General features: G+C 52.1%; 9 protein-coding genes; 5 read left to right on the top strand and 4 right to left on the bottom strand.

Moving 5' to 3' along the window:
- Positions 1-78: 78 nt before the first annotated feature.
- RCC_05851 (uncharacterized protein) lies at positions 79-1293 on the bottom strand (the record flags this gene model as incomplete). Its single annotated transcript, XM_023771115.1, has 1 exon — positions 79-1293. The coding sequence occupies one exon, from the start codon at positions 1291-1293 to the stop codon at positions 79-81; it is 1215 nt and encodes a 404-aa protein (XP_023626883.1).
- A 2758-nt stretch (positions 1294-4051) lies between these two features.
- Positions 4052-5052, top strand: RCC_05850 (uncharacterized protein; the record flags this gene model as incomplete). XM_023771114.1 has 2 exons in its annotated part: positions 4052-4095; positions 4146-5052. 2 exons carry the CDS (start codon positions 4052-4054, stop codon positions 5050-5052), a joined length of 951 nt encoding a protein of 316 aa, XP_023626882.1.
- Positions 5053-5911: 859 nt separating this feature from the next.
- Positions 5912-6160, top strand: RCC_05849 (uncharacterized protein; the record flags this gene model as incomplete). The annotated part of the gene is made up of 1 exon (XM_023771113.1): positions 5912-6160. One exon carries the CDS (start codon positions 5912-5914, stop codon positions 6158-6160), a length of 249 nt encoding a protein of 82 aa, XP_023626881.1.
- Positions 6161-7725: 1565 nt separating this feature from the next.
- Positions 7726-10316, top strand: RCC_05848 (related to sexual differentiation process protein isp4; the record flags this gene model as incomplete). XM_023771112.1 has 4 exons in its annotated part: positions 7726-8444; positions 8498-8750; positions 8832-8891; positions 8949-10316. The coding sequence occupies 4 exons, from the start codon at positions 7726-7728 to the stop codon at positions 10314-10316; spliced, it is 2400 nt and encodes a 799-aa protein (XP_023626880.1).
- Positions 10317-11006: 690 nt separating this feature from the next.
- On the bottom strand, positions 11007-12098 carry RCC_05847 (uncharacterized protein; the record flags this gene model as incomplete). XM_023771111.1 has 4 exons in its annotated part: positions 11007-11532; positions 11584-11769; positions 11823-11933; positions 11986-12098. The coding sequence occupies 4 exons, from the start codon at positions 12096-12098 to the stop codon at positions 11007-11009; spliced, it is 936 nt and encodes a 311-aa protein (XP_023626879.1).
- A 284-nt stretch (positions 12099-12382) lies between these two features.
- Positions 12383-16428, bottom strand: RCC_05846 (probable P-type ATPase; the record flags this gene model as incomplete). XM_023771110.1 has 3 exons in its annotated part: positions 12383-12988; positions 13041-16365; positions 16427-16428. Coding segments are annotated over 3 exons (3933 nt in total).
- Positions 16429-16797: 369 nt separating this feature from the next.
- On the bottom strand, positions 16798-18410 carry RCC_05845 (related to Protein ssh4; the record flags this gene model as incomplete). XM_023771109.1 has 2 exons in its annotated part: positions 16798-17924; positions 17981-18410. The coding sequence occupies 2 exons, from the start codon at positions 18408-18410 to the stop codon at positions 16798-16800; spliced, it is 1557 nt and encodes a 518-aa protein (XP_023626877.1).
- Positions 18411-19300: 890 nt separating this feature from the next.
- On the top strand, positions 19301-22235 carry RCC_05844 (probable GTPase activating protein; the record flags this gene model as incomplete). XM_023771108.1 has 4 exons in its annotated part: positions 19301-19418; positions 19593-19665; positions 19818-21181; positions 21304-22235. 4 exons carry the CDS (start codon positions 19301-19303, stop codon positions 22233-22235), a joined length of 2487 nt encoding a protein of 828 aa, XP_023626876.1.
- A 455-nt stretch (positions 22236-22690) lies between these two features.
- RCC_05843 (uncharacterized protein) lies at positions 22691-23869 on the top strand (the record flags this gene model as incomplete). XM_023771107.1 has 2 exons in its annotated part: positions 22691-23645; positions 23697-23869. The coding sequence occupies 2 exons, from the start codon at positions 22691-22693 to the stop codon at positions 23867-23869; spliced, it is 1128 nt and encodes a 375-aa protein (XP_023626875.1).
- Between the last annotated feature and the right edge of the window lie 1007 nt (positions 23870-24876).

The raw sequence follows: 24876 nt of genomic DNA, 5'->3' as shown, positions 1-24876 counted from the left end.
ACAATCACTCCCAACGCCTCGCTAAATCAATCAACCCCCATCAATGTCAATATCAATCTCAAGGATAATTGGACCGTCTCAATCATATCTCGGCCTCTTGCCCTCACCGTTCCTCCCTCCGTCGTCCTCTCGCCGCCGCCTCTCTCCCACAGGAACATCATTCGCTCCCGTCCTCTCACCTCCCGCTCTCTCGTCCGGCCTGAACCTCTCATCCAACCCATCGAAGTCACCCTTCCTCCTGCCACCCGCCTCTCCCCATTTCCCGGTGTCTTCGCTCTTCAGATCCTTATACCTCGTCCTGCCCTTCTTGCCCAATCTCGTCATATCCCTAATACGCATGTACTCAGGCAGGACCGCCTTGTCTCCTGTATCATCCACAAACTTCCTCCCTGCCGTATCTCTGTTCAAAGCCTCGCGGACCTCCTCGTCCATCTCCTCGTTGTCCTCGTTGAAGAAGGCTCCCTTGTGAAAGTACTTTTGCATGAATCCCATCTTGCCTTTGCCTTCCCTCTCCTCTTCCTGCGCGGCAATGTACTCCCGATCGGCAGCTTCCCGCTCCTCAGCAGTCATATTCCTTCTGCGTTCGACCTCCTCCCGCTCCTTCTCCTTCGCGATTAGAGCTTCCCGATCTCTCTTCACTCGTTTGAGCTCGCGAAGTTTCCAGGCTGCACGCTCTGCCTCAATATCCAGATCATCTGTATCGTCCACCTCGTCTTCGATATCATCATCGTCCCAATTCTTCTTTCCCATAGCCCGCAATGCAATGTCCTTTTCTATCTGCGCCTGTAGTAAGGCATCAGCCTTCTCTTTGCGTATGCGCTCCTCGTCCTTGACTGTGACCTCGGGTGTTGCAGATGCTTGTTGAGCACGCTTGGCCTTGGAGATGAATTTGGGAGCCAGCATAGGTCGTTTGGGTTCATCGTCGGAGCTACTTTCCTCCTCTGAACTATCTTCCTCCTCCGACTCGTCCTCTCCAGACCCACTACCGGCTTTGGCTGCATCTCCTTCATCTTCCGAGGACTCAGATGCAGTCACGAAACCTTCTAGATCATCTTCTGGTTTGGGCGCAGGGGTAGAAGCTGAGATGATGGGTTTGCTGAGATCTACGGCAAGTTTCTTCGGAAATGAAGTCGCTTTAGGTGCTGGTGCTTTGGGTGCTTTTTGTTGCTCCTCCTCCTCTGCCTCTTCATCGGATTCGTCGTCTGATGGCGCATCTTCTGCAAGCGCTTTGCCGGGGAAATATCGTGTGGGCCGCGCAGGCTGCTTGGTCATGCGACTCGACGGTAAAGGCATCTTGGTGTTGTTGAATGGAGGAGAGTTGGAGATTGGTTGTCGAGAGGTGGGACGAACTTGAAGCTACGCTAGTTCGGCAAAATGATCATCATCTCCAAAATTTACCTTAGACCTACCTGTTTTCAACACCATCTCGCTTTGAACAATGTACGCCCTGCATAAGAACAGGATCGCCAGACTATCGCGTATCCGTCCGGAGCTTCACGCGCTTCATTTGATGAATGTTCATGGACATGTCATTCTGTTGACAACGAAGATTTTGCGACCGTCAAAGAGCCAATAGCAGTCATATGATGAAACGCGACAAAAACCACCTGCACGCTACATCGTGGGCTACAAGGGACGATGTTTGGCCTTGAATGATAGTCATCTACGACAGCCCTTGTACAGCGGCTCGGCGGCGAGCCTAGTCATATCACTCACGAACTGCCAGCAAGACAGTGACACTCGATGGCCTGGAATTGCGAAATGTACTTGCACCCTTGGCACCAGGAATGGACTTCCACATGCCCACCTACTCAGAGTCAGCTGGTCGCTGATAATGGTATTGCCGGTTCTAAGCTCTGATCACAGGTCCGCACTTCGCTGCAACAACACTGACTTTTACTACTTATGGAAGCTTGAGCGCGGATACAGTAGCCTTGCATTCCCCAAGTTTTCGGTAATCGATAGATCTGTGGCAAAAGCAACCTCCGTGTTGCAATCTGATAAACCGTTCATGTACGGTGTATGTCGTAGCAGCTCGATCTTTGCATCTGATCTTTCCAGTCCAGCGAGTGAGTCTTGTGTGATGCTAGGCCAGCCACTTTGGAGTGGTTGTATGATATATTCAGGGAAGAGTACCTACTATTTGCGAATCGCCTCCACAGAAGGCAGCTAAGAAGGTCCGTGGCTACCGCTAAAGTAGACATTGGGAAAAGGACTGAAAAGATAGTGACGAAGGTTGGCGACTTCCACATCCGAGACAGACATCCGTTCGAAGCGTTTACCTTGGCCCTACGTCAACCCATCCAATACCACATCATCATCCAGACATCAATACCACTTCAAGTGTCTACATTCAGACATTAACACCACCACGCCCGTCCACGTTTATACCTCCATAACACTTCGACCGCTCCGGCCCCCGAGATGAAGCGAGACATCTTCAACGTCTACGACCCGACTGAGCTGTGGGCACTGCCAAATGAAACGAGCGGCAAAAATGCCATTGTCCACCTTCACATCCTGGCGCCTCTCCACTTGCCTCGTGTATTGGCGGCATGCCGCAAGAAGAGCGCCTCTCAAGATCAACGGGGCCATGAGGTACCCAGGCCGCAAGAACTTCGCCGGAGCGCGCGCAGAATTGACGAGACTCTCGAATCTGCGATGGTTGAAGGGACAGAAGAGATCCTAGATTTGGACCCACTCTTCAAAGATTGGCGATATGCTTGCTCCAGATTTCCGTCCGACCCAGCCAAACCTCTGAGATTTGTCTTCAACATCACCTTACCCGACTGGACGCCTGGGGACAGAGCGTCGAAACTCACCTGGGGCTGTTTAAGGGGTCCTGGAATGTGGATTAAAGAACACGAGGTGGAGCTATTTKTGACAGGCATTGCTGGTGTTGTGCAAATGAAGTGTAAAGGCGCTACATTTGCACTTGAGGGCGCTGAGGAGTATGCAAGGATGTTTCCAGAGAAGAATCGTGGTAACTCGCCGTCTTTCGTGAGCCGACTTGAGGAGACGCTGCTGAAATTGAGCGAAAGGAATTGAGATGCATACCCGATCTACGGTTGAACGGGTTGAGGGAGTGGGGAGGACATGCAGAGAGATGTGGGGTGTAAGAGATGTCATTCATTCCAGAAGTTTTGTCAAACAGCAGGGAAAGCATTAGTTGATACTGAGAGAAGGCAAAGAGAAGTAGAATAGGAAACTCGTTATATCGAACAGGGACGATCGACTTTCGGGTCTGTGACATCTTTACTCAGCATCGCGACCTTGAAATCGTAGACATACCACAGCAATCTCGCTCTTTCATGCGTGCGGAGTTCTGTCTGCATTCCTAGAGGTGTGCCAAGCCGAGTCTTTTGATGGGACGTCTTTGACTTTGTGGTGATCACCAATCAATGCGTCTGGAAAGAAGGACGAATGTAGCATGCCCGTTTGCTTGGGATCCTCTTCAACGCAACAGTCCAAGGGCATCGGAACTACTTCAACAGCTGAGTGCGAAACGTCGCGAGTGACCTGGCTTGTAAGAGCTCTCGAGTCTGGAGGTGCCGGTCCACTACATTCAAGCCTCCCGCTGGCTACCGGTTGTGTGCTGGAAGAAGAGGCACATGTTACAATCTACTCAGAACCAACTCTCTGGGACTTGCATACTCTACCTAGCAGTATGTGTGAGCATAAGGTAGGCCGGGTGTGATGATCATGTCTTTTGACGATGTTTATCCCGCATCATAGCTTCAGCAGAAGGGAGAAGCGGTAGAGATGTATGTGCTCTGTGAGAATCCGAGTGCGTCGTGGCGCGTCGGCGGGAAATGTCCAGCGAGTACGGAGGCAGACCTTGATATCCTTGAGATGAAGTTGGGATGTATGTAGAATCCCTGTCAACCTTTCACTCTGAGGAGCATCAACTTCGTCGTCAAATCTAATCAATATCTTGGGCAAGGGTTCTGCACTAATCTCGCGCTAGTCACGTCGATGTAGATCTCATGCATTTGCGACAGAATTTATCTAGCATTCAGCATTAACCTCGACTTCGTCCACATTTGCCAATATGCCTMACAAACATACGCGCCGCGGCGATGGCGATAAGAACAAGTATGTAGAATTCACAATGTGTAGATTTCCCACATCTGACTCCCTCCCAGCTTCGACCTTCCGCCGAATAAAGTCGCTACAGCGCTCCCGGCCTTTCAAAAGACGGATAAGACACAGCTCAAACGAGGACAACGGCCTCAGCAAGCACCTCAATCCACCAAGCGGAAGCGAAGTGGCACGACTGTCTACAAAGAAGATGACACTCCACGCGCCTTTGCCCGGCTGATGGACATGCATGCGGGGAAGAAGTTGCGATCCGGATTGGACAACGGCGAGAGCAGAAAAGCTGTCAACAAAAAGCGAAAGCTGGAAGAGCAGGACGCAAAAGATGGAGGACCGTCCAAAGCACAGAATAAAGCGGCAGCCACAGCGGCGGCAGAAGGCGAAATCGCAGAGCAGCTGAAAATTCAACCGGGAGAACGATTGGCAGATTTTGCGGCGCGAGTCAACCAGACATTGCCCATGGGCGGACTGGCAAGAAAGGGAGCAACTACGGGAGAGCGAGTCACGAAGACGGAGAAGCGAATGAAAAAGATGTATGCGGAGTGGAGGAGTGCCGATGCGAAGCGAAAGGAGAAGTTGGATGAGTTGCAGGAGCAACAGGAGGAGGAAGACGAGGAGAAATCAACGGAATTGGGCGGACAGAGTGTGCGGTTCGAGTTTGTGGGAAAGAAGGGCAAGAGAGCGAGAATGGTGGGTGAGGTGGACGATGATGAGGATCCCTGGGCCGTCTTGAAGACAAGGAGAGAGGAGCGAAAGGGCTTGCATGATGTTGCGCAGGCACCGCCGACGATGAAGGTCATTCCTACGGAGAAGTTCAAGGTTAGGAATGGGGCCAAAGTTGAGGTGGCCAACGTTCCTAGCGCGAGTGGCAGTTTGGCGAGGAGAGAAGAGCTGGGTGCGGCGAGAAGAGAGGTCATTGAGCGATATCGTGCCATGATGAAGGGCGGGAAATGAAGCACGCACGAAGAGACTGGTGCGATGGCAGAACATTTTTGCAGCTACCCACCAGGATCCCCGGAGGCCTCACGCGATGGCAAGTTGAGAGCATATCTTTCAGCATCTCCACTCGATCTCGCTTCCTGCAAAACCACCTGTCGCTCGAAGAGTGCGGTGGTGTAGAGCGACGGGGCTTTCGCTACTCGGACCCCACTGCCTGGGTACTACCTCCATCGGCTCTGCACACATGCAGACTTCTTTGCGGCTCAAAGAAGGTTGGCCACGGATCTAGAGAAGTATCGATGGTCTCCACTCAACTYGAAGCATGGCCGGCCTCGAGACAATGCACGTGGCAGCCTCAAAATTGCACACAGCCGGGTCAGCGTCTCTTCAGGCGCTTCCCACGTTCTCGCCCATGCATCAACACAACGAGCTTGACCAATCACTTGCCACAACTCGCCTCCAAAGCTCAAGCTAGACGTTCTCAGTAGTCCAGCTCCGAAATCCTCACCAAGAATATGTCTTGGCTTTGTCCCAAAAGTACAATACTAAGCCTGTTCACAAAGCTTCAAATGTCGATTTTTCACCCATATCCACCCACAACAATACTAAGCACTCCCTTTCCCTTCCGATTGTACCTCTCCGCCTCATCTACGCCTTTCTTTCTTCTGAACCGCGTCTCCTCCCTCAAACAAACACCCACACGTTCCAAGACAACGAAAAGCAACCAACCAACCACATCTCACTCCACCCATCCAACACCCTATTAAACACACGCAACCCACCCACCGAAACTCTCTCCTCACCAACTCAAACACACYCGCTCAACACAACCACCCAAACACCAACCCACCAACCCAAAACCAACCAAAACAAAATGGCTTTCTCCACCGAAAACACCATCCTCTCCGCCGGCCGCCCCTCGGGCACCTACGGCTGCGTCCTCCAAGGCGGTCGTCCCTCCGGCACCTACGGCTGCGTCCTCCAGGCCGGTCGTCCTTCCGGCACCTACGGCTGCGTCTTGCAGCTCCAGGTCTTCCGCTCCAACAAGACCAACTCGGCTTGCACGCTCCAGGGAGGTCGTCCTTCTGGCACTTACGGGTGCGAGCTCCAGGCTATGGAGTAAATCTACTCTACTCTTAAATGCTAGAGATGATGATGATGGTGAGAGCATAGGGAGATGAGGTGCAGAATTCGCCTTGTCGAGGATCGAGCTCCGATTTGATGGGACTACTTGTGTTGCTATTATTGCTCTGAATTTTGGTTTTTCGACGCTCTCCGGGAGGAAAGCGCATGGGATGGAGGGGAGTATCATTTCTTCTGCTCTCTGTACCCGAGGCGTGGGAGGAAAATGTTCGCTACCTTATTCTTTTAGGGAGCTGTTTGACTTCTGCTGCTTTAACTATCTTTGGGGGTTCAAGGATGTATCTCTTACGGGATTCAGACTTGGCTTSTACTTGCGAGATTTTTCAAATGGAATTCAAGACTTTATTGTCTGGAGATTTGAAAATTGCCTTTTACTTATTTCGTCTTTGCCTGTTGTGACATGTGCGACGCTCATTATCGCGCGGTTAGTCCGTTGTATGCCTTGGAGGGAGGAAGATGTCTTCAACGTAGTCTTTGCCGGTAGTTGTAGACATGGTAAAGCCTCCATCTTTGAATTCAATACTTGAAGCGCTGCCTTCATGATGATATCTTGTGAATCCCTCTCTGTCGATACTTTCCCTCTTGAAGCTCTTTGACCTCCTAACTGTCACTCACCGTGCTCCATAGACCCAGAACGTGCCGAGAAAACAACAATACCAAGCTTTCAACAAAGAAACCCGACTCCCTTCCATCTCTCATGTACTTTATCCACAACTTCCGAAGTCACAACCTGCAACCACTAAATTATGCTCGATCGAACCACACCAGCCATGATCATGGTCGCCTCTATAATCATCCTACAATCCAGACCGATCGATTTCCCACGCCCGGTGCTTCCTGCTCCTTTGCGGATGAGAATTGTGCAACCGGCGGAAGATGCTAAGCCTTGGTGGCTGTTGTAGAAATGTTTCGGAGATTTTAGTTGAAGAAGGAATGAGGAGGCGAGGGGAAAGGGACGTTGATACAAACATATTTGACATCATGGGTGGCGTCTCTCAACTTTAACAGCCGAATTCTCTTCTTGTCTGTATGCTTTCCCTCTCTCCTTCCTCTCGTCCCGGATACCACACGCAGGAGTGCTGTGGCGTCGAACTTCCCTTCAGACACGGTACGGTAGACCACCGGAGCGTGGAATTCCTCACACATGTTTGCCAGCCATCACACGAACGGCCACATTACATTCACTTCGTTGTGCCGCGCCGATACCTGTGCATCAGCAGCAGTGAAGCGCAGCCCAGCAGTACCTCTCGGAGTCTTTTTCATCAAAACATGGCAAGAAAATGTGCCGCAGTGGTTTCGGCGACACCGAGCGAAATCGAGAAGCTCGAGCTCACACTTGCACGATGAGGTTACATCGGGTGGCCACAATCCTGACATACAGCTATTGCGCCATTCGTCCTCGACGGGAGTAATTCGATCTGCAGTGGGTGTGCCTCCTTCTGACGTACCTCGGATTCACCTCGAATCTTGTGGCGCAAGATAAGCAATACCAAGCCCGCCTTCCCTTGTTGCTCTCCAGAAATCCAAGACTTTCCATGCGCGAACATGGCAGATGTTTCGGTGGCCAACTCAGCGCTACGTTCGCGTGGTCACGCACCTGAGAGCAGCGAGAAAGAAGCAGAAGTTTCCTCCTCCTCATCACACAGCGCATCTAGCTCCGATGCTCGGCCTACCATCAGTGCTGCAGAGAAGAATGCCAGTGCCGGAGAAGAGATCGTCGAAACGGATGCTGACCTGGAAGATCCACTCGATCCAGAGCTCAAAGACATCCCACCCCAGGTCCTTCGGGTCGTCAGTCTTCACGACGATACGACAGAGCCATGTCTGACATTTCGATACTTCCTCCTTGCAACCCTCTTCGTCGCTCCAGGCGCTTTTCTCAGCCAAATGAATAGCTTTCGGACGACATATGCACCCTACAGCGTCTTCTTCGTCCAGATCGCGAGCAACTATGTTGGGATCTGGTTGGCGAAAATCTTGCCGAAGAAAAAGATCAGAGTCCCATTCACGAAGTGGAGCTTTAGCATGAACCCAGGCCCGTGGAATACTAAAGAACATGTTCTCATTACCATCACCACGACTTCAGGGGCTACGGGCAACTTGGGTGTCACGCCGCTCGCCTTGGCAGATCTGTACTACAACCAACCTGTAAATGCTGCTGCGTCAATCTTCTTCATGCTAGCAATCGTGTGGACGGGATATAGCTTCGCTGCCATTGCGAGGCAGGTATTGATGTATGATCCTGCGTATCCTTGGTTTCAATCGTGAGTATACCCCAATCAAGATATATCCTCAATCCGACTGACCATTATTTCAGACTTTGTCAGACGGCCTTGTTTGAAACGCAGAAGAAACAGCGTGAGGCACCTTCCAAGACTGCTAAGAAGCAAATGTGGGTCTTCTGGAGTGTGTTGTTTGGCATTGCGCTGTGGCAGTTTATGCCTGAGTTCATTATGCCCTTTTTCGGCTCCATGGCTTTCCTCTGTTGGGTGGCACCTCACAACAAAGTCGCGAACTTCCTTGGATCAGGACTAGGAGGTATGGGGTTCTTGAACTTCACTCTAGATTGGGTAAGTTTGATGCGCTATGATTCTCTGTCCACATCTAGAATCTCTCGAACACCGCTAACCTTTGTACCTTCCGCTTTGTAGGCGAATGTGTCGAACTACAATGCCGGTGTGAACTTGTTCCTAAGTCCTTGGTGGACGCAGGTWTGTTGGTGTCCGGATAGACAAGCTTTAAGACGATGTGCTAAACTGTWCACCTAGGTTGTGCTATTCTGCTCGTTCGTGATGTGCTGTTGGGTGCTCATGCCGGCGGCGCAGTACGGCAATCTGGGCTCATATCACTTCGGCCTCCAAACCAACAGGCCCTTGCGTGAGAACGGCACTGTATATCCTGTTGCAGAACTGGTCACAGCTGGCAATCAGTTCAATCAGACCGCTTTCGATGCCAATGGACCGGTCTATCAGGGTACACAGCAGCTTTGGTCCATGTTCTTCGATTATGCTTCGTATACTTCGGCATACGCTTGGTTGCTTTGTTTTGGAGGGGGGCAGATCAAAGCAGCTTTCCGAAAGTTCCGCTCGCGAACACACAATCCAGGCGAGGGAATCAACCATCAATACACCGACCGTCTGAATGTTCTGATGCGGAGCTACCAAGAAGTACCTCTGTGGTGGTACTTTGCACTCTTCCTCGCCTCCTTTGTCTGTCTCGTTACAATAGCAGCCACTGGTCAAATATTCATTCCCGTCTGGACATACTTCATTGCAATCGCCACCGGAGCCTTCACAATCATCCCGCTCGGCTGGCTCTTCGCAGTCTCAAATTTCCAACTCCCCATCGGCACCTTCAACGAACTCCTCTACGGCGTAATGGTCGAAAGCCTATCTTCCAACCGCAACCCAGCCGGCGCATCAGTCTACGGTTCCATTGCAGGCGACGCCTGGTATCGTGCACAGTACATGCTACAAGACCAGAAAATAGGACACTACATGCACATTCCACCCCGAGCAGTCTTCGTCAGTCAAATCTATGGCTCACTAATTGGCGTCCCGATCAATTACGGCACGATGCGCTGGATCCTCAGCTCCAAACGCGACTACCTCAYAGGAGTCACCACAGATCCCGCACACATCTGGACAGGCCAAACCATCACAACATCACTCAGCACAGGAGTCCAATACGTCCTCATCGGTCCCTCACGATTATTCAAAGAAGACATCTTCAAACCCCTCCCATACGCCTTCCTCGTCGGCGCCATCGTCCCCATCATCCTCCTTGCTCTGCATCGCTTATTCCCCCAAGCGAAATTCCATCTCTGGAACTCCACCATTTTCTTCTCCGGCGCTTCGATTTTCTACGGTAACATCTCCACGGGATATTTCTCACGCTTTATTGGTGGTTTCGTCGTCATGTTCTGGGCTTATCGATATCGCTATGAGCTTTGGAGTCGGTATAATTATATCCTTGCGGCGGCTTTTGATGCGGGATTCAATTTGAATATGTTGTTGATCTTCTTGGCTTTTGGGGCTGGGAAGGTCGTGAAAATGCCGCAGTGGTGGGGGAATGATGGGGATAGTGTCGAGCGGTGCTTTGCTTTGCCTAATGGTGGGCCTGTGAAGAATGAATGAGTAGAGGTTGATGATGACCAGAGCTGTCGATATGAGGATTTTTTTTTTCATCGAGAAAAGATACTTCTAGTCTGTCTTTATGACGTCTTTAGGCCTTGCTCTCCGCAGGAGTAACGATTCTAGAGCTACTAGTACCTTTATTACTAGCAGAGTGCCTCGTTGTTTAACGGAGAGGGCAGTCAAGGGCGCGGATTTTTTGATAATTCTTTCATATCGACAGCTCTGTTGATGACAGTCGCGTGGTAGGCTTGAGCCTATATTCTGCTCCATTCAGGCGACGGATTAAAGTAGTTGGCGGCCTTTCTATGAGCGGACCTCCGTAGCCTTGGGGAAGTCCTCAGTCCTGATGCATCTGACCTCATTTTGCATAAGAACGGCGAGACACGACCACAAAAGCCTCGAAAGTGATGGCATCTATGGCGCTTCTTGAGCCTCAACGTGCAATTAGAGAGCATGATCTGACGATGATTTAACGACTCCCCGAAGCAGATAGTATACATTGTTGCATTCGATGCTACTTAGAGGAACTAACTACAGCTTTGTTAGAGACAGTATCGGGCCAACCCCGAATCCTATATCTTTCTGACGCAGTAACATCGCGCGCAATGTGATGAAGCCGCCTCTTCGATCGACTCAGTACGCCCATGCAGTACAAAGCTGACCAGACTCTTGCACTGCCGACTTCCAATCTCAATTTCCATCGAAATTGACGTGAATAAACTTCGTTGGCTCGAACTTCGTTGGCTCAAACAGTGCCTGGCTCGTCTCGGCCGCGTCTTCGTGCAGTTCCTCCACCTCGGTTTGCGCAGCTGTAGCTTGGGCTGAGTAGAAGCTGAGGGCGTCCGCTTGATCTGTGAGCCAGGAAGTGTCTCGATTGCCCAGACGGCCGTCGATGAGCCGATCATTATCGTTGATCTCGTTGATCTGCTCTCCGATGAAGTTGCGGTTCGAGAGCCAGGTATTGTCGAATGTGCAATCGATCGCCTGCACATCTCTGAAGGCCACATTGTCGAATCTGCACGAGCCTCTAAACGTGCAGTTGGTGAAGGTCGTGTTACTGATGATGCAGCCGTAAAAGGTGACAGGTCCCTCGAATTTGCAATTGATGAAAAMCACCGCGAAGAACAGACTTGTTGGACTGGCGATGATGATCAGATTGTACGTCGGCGTGATAGGCTCACAGTAGACATCAATGCCATCCGGAATTGACGATGGCCTGGTTCGGTCAGCTTTCAGAATCAGATCAAGAGTATTGCGAAGAACTCACAAATTCATTACAGGAGCCTCTTTGCGAGGAGCGACCTCACTCGAGTCTGTGTAGACACCATCATCATCATCAGAATCCGTGCCAGACACGAACTCATTGTCGGTGCTACAGTTGTCATCCTCATCCTCATCCTCGTTCTTGTCTTCAGGCTCATCCTTAATCTCGTAGAGAGTCGCGGATGTATCCCTGTGAAGCTTTAGCCGCCGCTCATCGCGCAGATTTCTGGAGGCATCACTTACTCTAGCGAAGCCAAATGCAGATTTGCAAGCAGTTTCTCGCTCTCCATGTGTGGACTATCCGGTGGAGTCAGATCGGCGTGATTAGCATAGCTTGAGGCCGACGCGGGTTGCCTGTCGAGATATAGCGAATGATTGATCGAGGTGGACATCAAGTTCAACTCACGAGGCGGTCGGAGCACCTGCTATCGCACGAGCTGGCTTCGCAGAGGAGGTGTGGGTATTGCACGGCATGGTCTTCTTCCGCAGATGGGGTGGGAGGAAGCTGGTGCACGCCATGATGTCGGACGTGGAAGTGCTGATGATTGTGGTAAGTAAAAGGCCGAGAAGGCAAGATCTTGTAGAATTGTAGAGCTCGTTTGTTTGCTCAAGAACAGGGACGTGCTCAAGCACGCGGCTTGAAGCGCCAAGCTTCAAACGGCTTCACATGAGAAATGGAACCGGAGCAGACTTTGCCTGGATTATCACTCCTCTGAGTGAGGCCTCTCACTTCTGGAATTGTGGAGAGAACTAGCATCAGTGTTGCACTCTATATGATCTATACGAACCAATCCAAGGGCCAGCTAGACCTTCCCAGCCGCTTCTTCCTTCGCTCGATCAGCGGCTTCCTTCTCCGCCTGTAATCTCTTCTGCTCCCTGGCCAACTGATCTGGTCTCCTAACGGCAATATCTTTGGGCTTGTAATCACTGAAGATACTCTTGAGTGTCTTCTCAATGATCCAGCAACCAGCGTAATCCAAAACCATGGTGGTGCAGAGAATAACCTTGAACTCGGTCACGAATGGGACGAGCTTCAACTGCTCGTTTATCTCCGGGATGAATTCCGTGGCGCAAGAAAACGCGACAGAGGTGACGAGGACAATACCCCAGTACATGCCCTTGTTCTCTTTGATGCTCTCGCGGAAGGGCCGGCCCTGATAGTTGATGGCGAAGGTGGAGATTTGCTGAATGAGCTGCAGGAGATAGATTGCGGAATTGAGCAGCGAGGGTTCGAACTCGCCCTCGAGGTCAATCAAGCTGCGGTCTTTCTTCGGCTCGAAGCGGTGAACAGTGTTGGAGATGTAGATGAGAGTGGCAATGTGGACTGCGAATTGGCCAAGCACAGATGGAATGATGTACCAGTTCCAGATGTTGTTCTGCGGGCGCTCCTTCGAGAGGGCTTCGACGGTCTGTGATTACGTTAGTATTGACGGTGATGGGTATGAGTCGGAGTTGTCGTACCTTGGCGCGGGAGATGCTCAAAAAGCACACACTCATGAGCATTCCACTGATCGTGACCTGACCGTCACCAAACTTGATACCATCCAGGTAGAGCACACTCAAACTATATGCGCTGATCAAGCAGTTCAAAGCCAAGATCTTGTACATCTGAATAGTTGCAACAAGCGTGCATCGACCCTGCCGGATGATGTTGGGAATGGCAACGACGTTGGCGAGCTTGCTGGTGAATGGTGCAGCAACTGACGCATCACCAAGCTTGATAGTTGGCGGCTCGTCGGCGTTCAGCTCGTCCTCAAGCATTGACATCGAGAGCTTCTCTGCCATCTGACTTGCTGCATTTTGCGCCCGTTCCTTCTTCTGATCTTGGGGAGATTTGGCTTCCACGATCGCTTGCTGGACGGGCTGTGGCGGCGGCGTGTAAGTGAGCGCACCGTTCGCACCGTTCGCACCTTCATTTTCCTGGGTTTCCTTCAACGCGGCGATTTGTGCCTTGTAATTCCCTTCGCGCTCCATAGCCTTCTCGTAGTGAGGGTTCTTCTCGCCAGGTGGGTACAGGTGGGCGACATTGATTGGAACAGGCGGCTCGGGCTGGTTGAAACGCAACATCATTTGCTTTTGCTTCTCGTAGATTTCCTTCATCTTGGTCTCGCGGTAGTGCTTGGCGATCTTGTCCATGTCCTCTTTGGTKCCGTTGAGCAGAGCAACACCCACATGGGCCTGCTTCAGTGCGCCAACATCGTTGGTACCATCTCCAGCCATGAGTGTGGTATAGCCCTGGTCCTTGAGACCGACAAGAATTTCCTCCTTCTGCTTCGGACTGACTCTTGCGTACACCCACGTATGCCTCAGTAGAGATGGAAGAGCCTTCTGACCCTTGAACTTGGCGAGGCCATATCCAGTGACACAGAGATCATTGTTCTTGAGTATCTCCGCATCCAGATCCTTGGTAGGGTCGACGCGAATATTGGTTTTGTCGTCCACGCTCCTCCACACCAGCTTTTCGCCACTGTCATCGTCTTCAGGCGCGTCGAGAATCAGAACGTCCCTATCAACGATTTCGACCTTGCGTGCAACGTGCACAGCAGTAAGTGGGTTATCGCCAGTGATCATGACCACACGATGACTGCTTTCGTTGAGCATGCGCACAGCCTTGATCGCATCGTCCTTGAGCGGGCACTGCAACACCAAGAACCCGGCGAAATGCAGCTCACATTCCACATCTTCACGCTTGAGGTCATTGATCTTCTTCTGAGTGATTTCGTCGCCCGTGGAGATGTATTTGTATCCCAGGGCCAGCACGCGTGCGCCGTTCCTGCTGAAGTACTTGAAGGTCTCCTCATACTTTGGTGGAACGTTGACTAGCATCTTTCGGATTGTCTCCGGCGCGCCCTTTACACCGGCAAAAGTGTTCTTGGTCTTTTTGCCAGTCTGGCGATCTGTGATGATAGCTGTAGCGACCGAGCTTTGCCTCTTCAAAGCAGAGGAAAACTGGAACCGTCGCTTGATTTGTACAATGTCCGATGCAGTGGCGCCCTTGGAGTTGGCGCCAGCTCTGGCAGACAGAGTGTCATTTTTGCCGAGAGTCCAGCCGAGTGACTCGAGAGTAGCCTTCTCCATTGGTTCACCAACGACATCTCCGTCCTCAAGTTTGACAAGTGCGTGCGCAGTGGCCAGGGTCAGGGCAGTCTCCAGTCCGGTGTTGGTGAGTCTAGTAAGGTGGCTCTGAGCGCCATCTGATTCGGTTGGCACACCCTGCTGGCCGAGAGACAAGCCAGCAATACCATCAACAACAAGGTCCTCGCCGGTAAGGGTTCCAGTCTTGTCAAAGCAAGCAACATCAACACGGCCTGCAAAGGGGATTCGGAAGGGCTCGGTACAGAAGATGGCGTACTTGCTCAGGGCAGCGAGACTGGTGTTGACGGCCAAGCTCAACTCCATAGGTAGCTCCGGTGGGACGACCGAGGTGATAATGAGCACGCAGTCTAGGAGCAGCTTCGATCTCTTTCTGTCCTGCTTGACGCCTTCAATCCAGACGTAGCGAGAAGCGGCAACAGCAAAGACACACAGGAAGAGGATGAATAGGAGCGCTTCGACATTGTTGGCACTGACGCGCTCTGTCGAGTAGATCATCGTCCGGACCAGAGCACCTTGGTTCGTCTCGAATCCGGTCTTGATCACGATTGCCAGAGCACCTTTGTCGGGAGCAGGTGGGACGCCAGACTTGAACTGCGGGACAGTGTCCGGGGCATCATCTGAGGCGGTAGCGTGCTGAACCTGCAAGACTTTGGTGCCTCCCCATAGTAGGGCGTTCTTKTCGAGACCTTCTGGGTCGATTGTGGCGTCCGCAGGTCTGAGCTGGATCGAATCTTTGAGCACTGGAGTACTCTCTCCAGAAAGCATGGCCTCGTTAACGATTGCACTGCCCTCAACAAGCATCATATCGCACGCGACTCCACTGTCTTCCTTTGTCCTGCCCACCGAAACCAAATCACCGGGGAGTAACTGATCACTCAGCACCTCAAGCCATTTGTTCTGCCTGAACACCCACACATTGTACGGCTTGATGCTCATCCCACGGAACTCCTTCAAGGTCCTCTGTCGTTGCCAAACAACGGTAGACTCAAAAACCACCAGCATGAACAGGGTGAAGAGTGAGTAGTACCAGTACTCRTCCAGCATCCACAAGCCCACACAGAAGATCTGGAACACGAAGAATGGCGCGACAGCGTGCTCCTTGAACAGCTCGGAGAAGGTCGGAACAGGGATGTCGAAGATGTTGGGTCCGTAGTATTGCTGCAGACGCTCAATTTCTGCACCCTTGACCAGCCCCTTGGAGCGCTGGAAGTCTCCCACCTGCGGCTTCGGTACGCGATCGATGCTGTATGCCAGGGGCGCGAAAGTGTTCGTCTTTTCATCGTACAAGAACCTTCTCTTCTGGAACAAAAAGCTCACGCTCTCTGACCCTGCGACTTTCTCRCGCTCGATTGGACATATTTCGCTGGCGCCGGCGTTGGCTTGAGGGATGACCTTGATCAAGCCCGCATTTCGTACGCTCTTTGCGCTCGTGGTGGTGAAGAGGGATCGGAGGTTGACGTTCCAGAAGGTCATGAGCCAGAAGAGCGATTGCAATGTGACAATGCTGCCGGCGTACACAAATGTCCATTCTTGGCCGTTGATGTACTGATCATAATTTTCCTGCGACAGATAAAAGCTGAAAAAGATGGGCCATAGGATCGCGAACGGCCATATGTACGTATGGGCAAATAAAGGCAACGGGTTATGCAGTGATGCCGATTTGATTTCGGCTCGATCGACGAGTGGCGCCCTGTGTGGCATCATTAATATGTGATGAATGGAGCAAATATATGAGATGATGGAAGGCTCACATTTTGGCAGGTATTGTTCGTGTCGTGTAGCACAGCGGGTAGAAGTGCTCTACGTATGTAGATGGAATTCCGCGGCGGGCTGAGACAAGGGTCTGATGTGGCGCAAAAATGAAAGCTTAAGTAACCTTGGAAGTGGCTCATCGATAAAACTGAGGTAACACGTGGAGCTCAATTATGAATAGGTCTAAACGTAGCATACGCCTTACTTAATCCTCGACTTCGTATCCATTCATCGTGGACTGGGGCAACATCCACAACTCAGGGTGTATCTCCCGTCCACGTCTCCTGGCCCTCTGATTGGGTTCCCCCTCAAACGCCGTGCAGTCAGCCCAAATCAAACGATAAAAGAAAGGTTAGATGTCGTAGTGTTGTCATGAGTCACTTCTCGGCCTCGTTCGTGTTGAGCTCCGCCCTCTACCGGTTGTTGCAGCCTCATAAGTGGGTATAGGCGGGCTTTTGTTTAGCAATCTTCTCATCTCATCGCGCTCAGACGTTCCCCCTGGCCGCGCGGTAGTATCTGAGTCCCCCTCATCTTCGTCGGGACTTTCGTAATCGGGAGGTGGATGTTCGGATGGCTCCATCGGAAGCCCCGGAACCAAATGCTGGCTGTTCGCTGCTTCGCTCGTGCCTTCACCCAGATCTTCATCGACCTCCTCCTCGTAAGAATCCATTAGGTTGAACTGTGCAAGCGAGATATCGGTCGGTGACCTCACTGGACCAGGACTCCTTGTTGGTCGTCCTTGAAGCCGTATTTGCGCACTGTTTGTTCGCGCATGCCCAGGCGTCCAACCCATACCTTCTCGCACGCCGTCCCTTCCACCTTCCAAAAGGATGCTACCGGCTTCACTTCCATATGGAGGAGGCGGGGCTAGACTTCCAACCATTGGGGCGAGACCCCATTTCTTCACATTGGCTTCTATGAATACAAAGCCCATTTGTCCAAAGTTCACATGAACGGTGCACGGTCCATTGGCTCCTACGGTGGGAAAGAAGTTGTGAAGCTTCAGTCCATGCGCCACGTCTTCAAGCTTCTTTCCGTTCCGTGTAAAGAATATGGTTCCAGTGCGTGGCCTGTATCCTACACCTACAACGTCTCSTTGCACAAACGGTGGTCCGTAGCCTGTGGAGCCAAAGGGTTGGTTGAAGCGGCGGTGTCCCGAAGATGTATACGCAACGGAATACTTGTGCATGCCAGGTAATCTGAAGAGTGGATATGGCTTGGTCGTCAGGCCGATTCCTATCATGGTGGATTCTGGCTTTTCGTAGAGCTTTGCCTCCCAATAATAAACCTCGTTCTGCTTTGGAACAGGGAGATTGCTCTGCACACTGCATTCTGAGTCGAAGAATTCTATCTCGGTCCTTGCTTCAACAAAGCAGTTTGCGATCTCCAGTTCGGGCTCAAATTCCCAGGCTGAAACGCCTTTCTCCTGGATCGCTAAGAACTGTGATAGTGATATATCGGTCTGTACGGATTCGGGTGGATTCACTTGTACGAAAGCTGTGCCTTGTCGTTAGAACTGATTGTCATCTCGTTGGAGCATGGCAGTGCCGTACCTTTTGCCCTAAAGTACTCCCCCCTCTGCCGCTCATCCATCTCGTCCAGTGCATCCTCTTCCTCGCGCATAAACGCCTGTTCATCATCAAACTCTCCAGGCCGACTCATCCGATCCAGCAGAATGCGTCCACGGTTGGTATATCGGAAGAAGTAGACAGCGGCAATTATCAGACCAACGAGCGCAGCTGAGCCAAATGCGGACAGCATGCCAATAAGGATGCCCTTGCCCGTCGAGCCCAGATCGATTGCTCGCACATTTTGATGATGCGCCTGCCATGACGGGATATCCTGCTGTCGACCGACCTCCCACCCCACGACACGGGCATGGCTCGCTCTTATCTCCGGCGCGGACATCGAGGGAGTACGTTGCGTTGCCCGAGTCGAGGGGTCTCCGTAGCCATGGCCGTCCAGCAGCGCACTCTGCGCCATCGGGGTGTGGATGCGCAGTGTGGCAGGCGCGAGGGTGGGTGCTCACAGTCGCACGGCGGCGATGTGCTGCCCAGCTAACTTCGGCCAAAACCACAGGGAACTGCGTCAGTGCTGCGGAGAAAGATCACCGCCGCTCGTGGGCAGCAAGAGCGTAATTTAGTCGGATGCCGATTTTATGGCAGACTCTCGGATTTGTAGGAGTAAATAGTCGGTCAGTGGTTGTTGTTGTCAGGGAGCGAGGGAGGCAGGGCGGGAGCGTTGGTCGTTGTTGGAGGTTAGGTTGGGCTTCGCTGGCTCGTTTACGCAAACATCATCACTGGCATGCGAAGACGAAGAAGGAAAGACTTCTATATACTCGACTTCACAATGCTTGATCGATCGACAAGAATCGCTCTACAGATGGCATCTGAAACGAAAGACAGCCGTGTAATAACAACCCTTTGTTGCCATTAAAAGCCCAGAGCTATATATGGTCTGACAGGCCGCGGGCGCCTATGCGCACGTGCACAACGTCGTGAGCGTTCACATGGCAATCTCTAGAAGATGAGACAATGCATGAAGGAGCACCATTCCACCATGAAGATGATGGATTATGATCGGTGCTGAGAAGGTGGCCAAGATAAAGTACCCATCTGTTCGGGTCTGCGTGAACCGCCTGCTACAAAATGCTGTTGCCTGGCCTGAGACTGGGACTCGAGGTGGAGAGGGCGAATGACGATGACGCACCAGCGGGGTGCATGTGAATGTGAATGAGACAAACAAGCGGAGCATCTTGCTTTCGTGCCAACAACGACAATGTGACCTTTTCCACCATAGCCTTGAAGAAGAAACCAACATCCTCATTCCAATCGTAGCACTGCTTGCGGTCACAGCACTGCCACCCGAGGACCATGGCATCAACGCCGCCCCCGCCGCCATCCGACCTGCCGACATCGACGTCACCTCGAGGCGCTCACTCTCCKACCGCCAGCTTTTACGATATGTCTGACGAAGAAGAGCGCGAATACAGTATGCATGCTGCACGGGGGAAAGCGATGACTAGCTTGAAAGGAACGGATAGCCTCAAGTCTCGAGCATCAACCTGCGCATGCCTTGCGTCGTTGCGAGAGACCGGGAGAGAGCTCCTTTGAAGACATATCGCTTCTCCAGAGCTGCCCAGCAATTGATGCTAATTCCCAACAGGTACCGTACGTCCGCGAAGGGCGACTTCACACAGCACACAGGGCGTGAAGCTGCTCTACTGCAAGAGCAAAGTGTAAGTCGAAACATGGAAGAGCTGTAGAACCATACATCATGGAAGAAAGTGGATATGTGCTCGCTAGTCTTGTGTCTGAACAAAGTGTTCGTCACGACAGGGCGTGTGGAGAAGACCTCTCAAGACAACTGCTGACGTTCTCAATCTTTCAGCTACCAGCACCCGTCTCCAAGCGCACGCGATAACATACCTGGTGTTGTCGCGCTGTTGCAACAAAAACCACAAGATGACGCTCCAGCTTCTCCCGGACCTAGCAGCTCACGACCACGATCCGACCTGCTGTTGGCATGGACACCCGAAAGCAGCATAGGCAGCGCTGCCGAAACGTACGACAAAGTTGAAGCCGCTGCTTCCGACGATGATTCTGCGCCCATGAAGACGCTTCTTGTCCCTCGACCCCCTGTTGTCACCACACACAGCTCCAGCCTGGGAACATTCGCTTTTGCCATCCCCATCAGCGATGTATTTAGTATCATGGTTCGACCACCATCCACTGGCTGGTGGTTCGGCAGCATCATCATAAACTCCCGTGCAGGCGACAGCTTTCCGGCACTATTCTTCCACGACTCTGAATGTCAGTCGACAATCGCGCAACGGAAGAAGCTGCAGCGGGAGAACTTCAGCATCAGCAGTGACGGCGGAAGTATGTTCTGGGGCGGAGATCAGCTGTTGGAGTGGCTGAAGAAACATGTTACGGTGGAGCGAAGCGTTCAGGAGCCGAATGTGTACCTGATCGAACCGAATGACGCCGATAAGCTGTCCTTTGGCAGTGGTGGCAAACCAACTCCTGACAAAGTGAGAAATGTTCTTGAAGGAAAACACAAGGATGACAAGTCACACAAGAACCAAGGTGATCCCGTGCTTGGTGCCTTGAAGCAGGCGAGATGGAGCTTCCTGGAGAAAATGGCCCAGGTCACCACATTTACAAGACGGACCGCGCAGGCGGTGGTGGAGAACAAAAACCTTCCTCCCCAAGTAAGGCGGCTTATGCAAAATCCACAAGTCCAGACTGTATCAGACGAATTCGATTCAGCCAGGCTGTACCTGGCAAGATGGGCWATGGGCATTGCTGAGTCGTCCGAGCGGGAACGAAATCAGCGTATTTGGACTGCAAAGGATGTTCTGGAGATGGAAGAGAGCGAGGTGGGCCAATTTGAGATTTTGGATCTGGACGTGAATGGCATAAGTCTCGCCGACAAGAGGAAGCCGGTCACGCTTAAAGAATGGAACGGCTTCTTCAACACTCGCACCGGGCAGCTTGAGAAGACTCCGGACGAAGTGAAGGAGCGCATTTTTCATGGCGGCCTATCACCCGACGACGGTGTACGGAAAGAAGCATGGCTGTTCCTCTTAGGTGTGTACGAGTGGGACAGCACAAAAGAGGAACGCCACGCCAAGATGAACAGTCTCAGAGATGAGTATATTCGACTCAAAGGCGCATGGTGGGAACGTCTCGTTGATGAGACAGGTACCTTGGAGGAGAGAGAGTGGTGGAAGGAGCAGAAGATGCGCATAGGTAAGTTGCTAGACCCGACAGTGTATCTGTCAAAAGCTTATGCCCGCTTGCTGACCGTGCCCTTCGCGGCGATATAGAGAAAGACGTACATCGCACCGATCGGCATCTTCCTCTGTTTGCAGGTGAAGATATCCCCCACCCAGACCCAGATTMACCCTTTGCGGAAAGCGGAACGAATGTTCATCTTGAACAAATGAAGGACATGCTGCTCACCTACAACGAGCACAACCGCGACCTGGGCTACGTGCAAGGCATGTCTGATCTCCTGGCCCCTATTTACGCCATTGAGCAAGACGATGCTGTGGCATTCTGGGGATTCGCCAAGTTTATGGAGCGCATGGAAAGGAATTTTCTTCGCGATCAGAGTGGAATGCGTCTACAACTCCTCACTCTTGACCAACTGGTGCAACTGCTGGACCCCAAACTATACGAGCACCTCGCTAAAGTGGATTCCACCAATTTCTTCTTCTTCTTCCGAATGCTGCTCGTCTGGTTCAAGCGCGAGTTCGAATTTGAAGACATTCTGAGGATGTGGGAAGGTCTGTGGACCGACTACCTTTCGGCAAACTTCCACCTGTTCCTCGCCGCTGCTATCTTGGAGAAACACAGGGATGTCATTATGAACCATCTGAAGGGGTTCGACGAGGTGCTGAAATACGTCAACGAATTGAGCGGGAGGATCGATCTGGCTTCGACGACTGTCAGAGCAGAGGCTCTCTTTCGACGTTTCCAGCGGGTCGTCGAGAAAATCGACAAACAGGGGAACTTTCCTGCTGCGCCCGTTGTACGACAACGTTTACCGCAACCTCCATCCACCCCGGAAAACTCCGGCCGGCTGAGGGTCGCGAGCAGTTCGAGCAACACCGGTGCGAGGCGGCCGTCTGGAAGTATCGCTGAGACTTCCGGTGATCGCACGTCTGTCGGCAATGCAGCAGCTTCGTCAGAAGCGCCTGTACAAGTCATATCGCCCGAGCTTCGATCCTTGCTCGGCCGAGAAGTGCCTAGACTCGAAAAGGAGGAGGTCCTTCAGCATGGTGGGGGGGTTGGCAGCTGATACGAGATGTGATATTATTGAATTAACGATGTATGATGGGTTGGGGGCGTTGCTGAAGGCGGCGCATACGTGGGTAACAGCGTTGTGGTTAGTAACAGACAATCACTCTTCTTTACGACTACGAGCATATCTCGACTTGGATCGCTCCAACATTTCCGTGTCCTAGTATTGCTAGATGTGTGACTTTTMTTGGGGTTAACGTGGAGTAGAGTAGAAGATGCTACTACCCTCGTACAAATCTAATTCATATGTTGTAATATTGGGAGTCACATCATCGCATACAGTAGTACTGCTATTCGAATGGCGCAGAATCGGCAGATGATTTTAGGATTGTGGTCCTATATAGTGAATCGAAAATGAGGCCCTAGCGCCAATTCAGCGCGGATCGAAGCGTCATTCTCCAACGTCTGCTGTGTTGATCGAAAAACAAACACCCTCTTTCCATCGACGCAGATATGTCGCAGGTCAGCATCATAGGAGCAGGCATATCTGGCCTAGTTCTTGGCCGATGTCTGCTCCAACGAGGCGTACAGGCAGTCCTCTTCGAGAAAGCCCGGAATTGCCCAAGACGGAACGACTATGGCATTACACTACATTCAAGTATCTATCAACCTTTATTGAAGGTCCTGGATCTCGACGAAAAGACTTTTCGGCAACGGGTCGCCGTCGACTCTGCAACAGGTGGCGTTGGAAATGTTGGGACCAAGGATCGCACATCATTCAAGGCGAACCGCAATCGATTCGAGCAACTCTTGTCCGAGGGGCTGGACGTGCGATGGGAACACGAATTTGAATCCATTGAGAAACCTTCCGCCGAAGGAACAGGCCCGCAGACAATTCATTTCAAGGATGGGAAGTCACACAGCAGCTCAACACTAGTTGGAGCTGATGGGCCGCATTCAAAGGTCAGAAGTCTGATAGCAGCAGACTCAAACCTGCACATTCTTCCCTTTGCAACTTACAATGGCAAGAGAAGAGTGAGTGCGGATGACTTTGAACAAAAATTTGCTCCAGCCATGCAGGATCGGTGTGTTATCGAGCAGCGTGTTTCCGACGCATTGCTGCAAGTCTCCGTCAACGATCGGAAAGAAGACCAAGTGAGCATCAGCTATGTGTATTCACGTCCAGCCAAGCAGGGGGCAGACGACAAACTGTACCGACCAGAAAGGTCAAAGGAGGGCGCTAAACAGATGCCAGAGGAGTTATTCGACGAGATTGAAAACCTCAAATCTGGATTGCAGGAGCCATTCAAATCCGTCTTTGATGTAGAAGCCCTCCGCAAGGATCGTTTGTTAAACTGGTTGATGRGGTCGATGCATCTCAACGCAGAAACGCTGGGCGACGCAGCGAAAAGCGGCGTGGTGTTGGTGGGCGACGCTGTACATGCCGAGCCTATACTGGGCGGTCAAGGTGGGTTATTGTTCGCCCACGTGCATGAGAAACGTGCTAATGTAGGACCAGGTGCTAATGTGGCCATCGAAGACGGCATGTACTTGGCAGAGTATATTGCAGAGCACCAAGGCACCTCCTTTGAACAGTTCTACGCATCGAGGAGCTCCAGTTGGGAAAGAAGTGTTGCTGAGAGCGAGTCTTGCATAGAGCGAATGCACACAATGGTGCGTTCGAGTCTGTAGGAATAAGTGGCCAGACTCCGACGATCTGATTTGACGCAGCCTTTGTTGCTGCAAGCGAGTGTACATGTACCTTGGGTAGTCTACAGGCTTCCAAGTAAGAGATTCCTGTGAAATACTGATCGGACCGTTTCTCGACTTGCATGAGCCTTCGCGTTCGTCTCGACTGTACCCAGTCATCGCAAAGGCAATTGCCTCTCTCACTTCCTCAGAGGGCCATTTTGACCACCAGGCGGGAGTGGAACTTCGGTAATCGTCGGAGAGTGACTTTCGTAGAACATCCTGATCCAACGAACTGCAGGTGGAGGGATTCGAAACGCCCATGACTCCCGATTAGTGGCAGCAGCTTTATTTTCCACAACACCCCGGYCAAGCATACAGGGGTAATGAGGATCTCTTACCCATCATCACCAAGCATACACATCTATGATGCGCAGATCACGACAGCGGCGAACCTGGGTGGAGAGAGTGACAGAGTACAATCTGTTCCGCCTTCTTGTGCCCAGTCGGCTGCGTGCATGGTGGCGGACACATTCCCAAACTGTGATACACGCGGAGCTTCGCAAGCTGGCGGCAATAATCGAGCCCAGCGAGCGTAAGTCCAGCGCCTGCGAGTACGCTGCGCAGCTTGCTTGGGCTCTGTGGCACGGGACATGCAACTTTTGCTGCAGGAGGATGGCTACCGCCTACGGCTATGCATGCTAAGCTCGACCTCCACAGCAAGTGTCATGCCCGCACGCCATGCGCCACGTCGATCCGAGACGACTCAGTGCGCAGCCAACCGCGAATCGACGGATGGTATCGGCAGTGCGGTGGTGCCGCATCGCAGGCGGCCACACACTGATACTCGATGTGAGGCACAGCGCGAAACCGTCGGGTGCCAAAGGTTGAGGCAGCGGTGTGTGTGGACCGCATGGGATAATGTGTCGAAGCGCACCAAGCAAATAGAGACGTGGGCATAGGCGGCGCCGGTACCTTGAAAGTYGACGTGTGGTTGCGCTTCGCGGGAC

Source organism: Ramularia collo-cygni (assembly GCF_900074925.1).
Source record: "Ramularia collo-cygni strain URUG2 genome assembly, contig: RCC_scaffold08, whole genome shotgun sequence".
Classification (NCBI taxonomy): Eukaryota; Fungi; Ascomycota; class Dothideomycetes; order Mycosphaerellales; family Mycosphaerellaceae; genus Ramularia; species Ramularia collo-cygni.
This window is presented reverse-complemented; position numbering and strand designations above follow the sequence as displayed.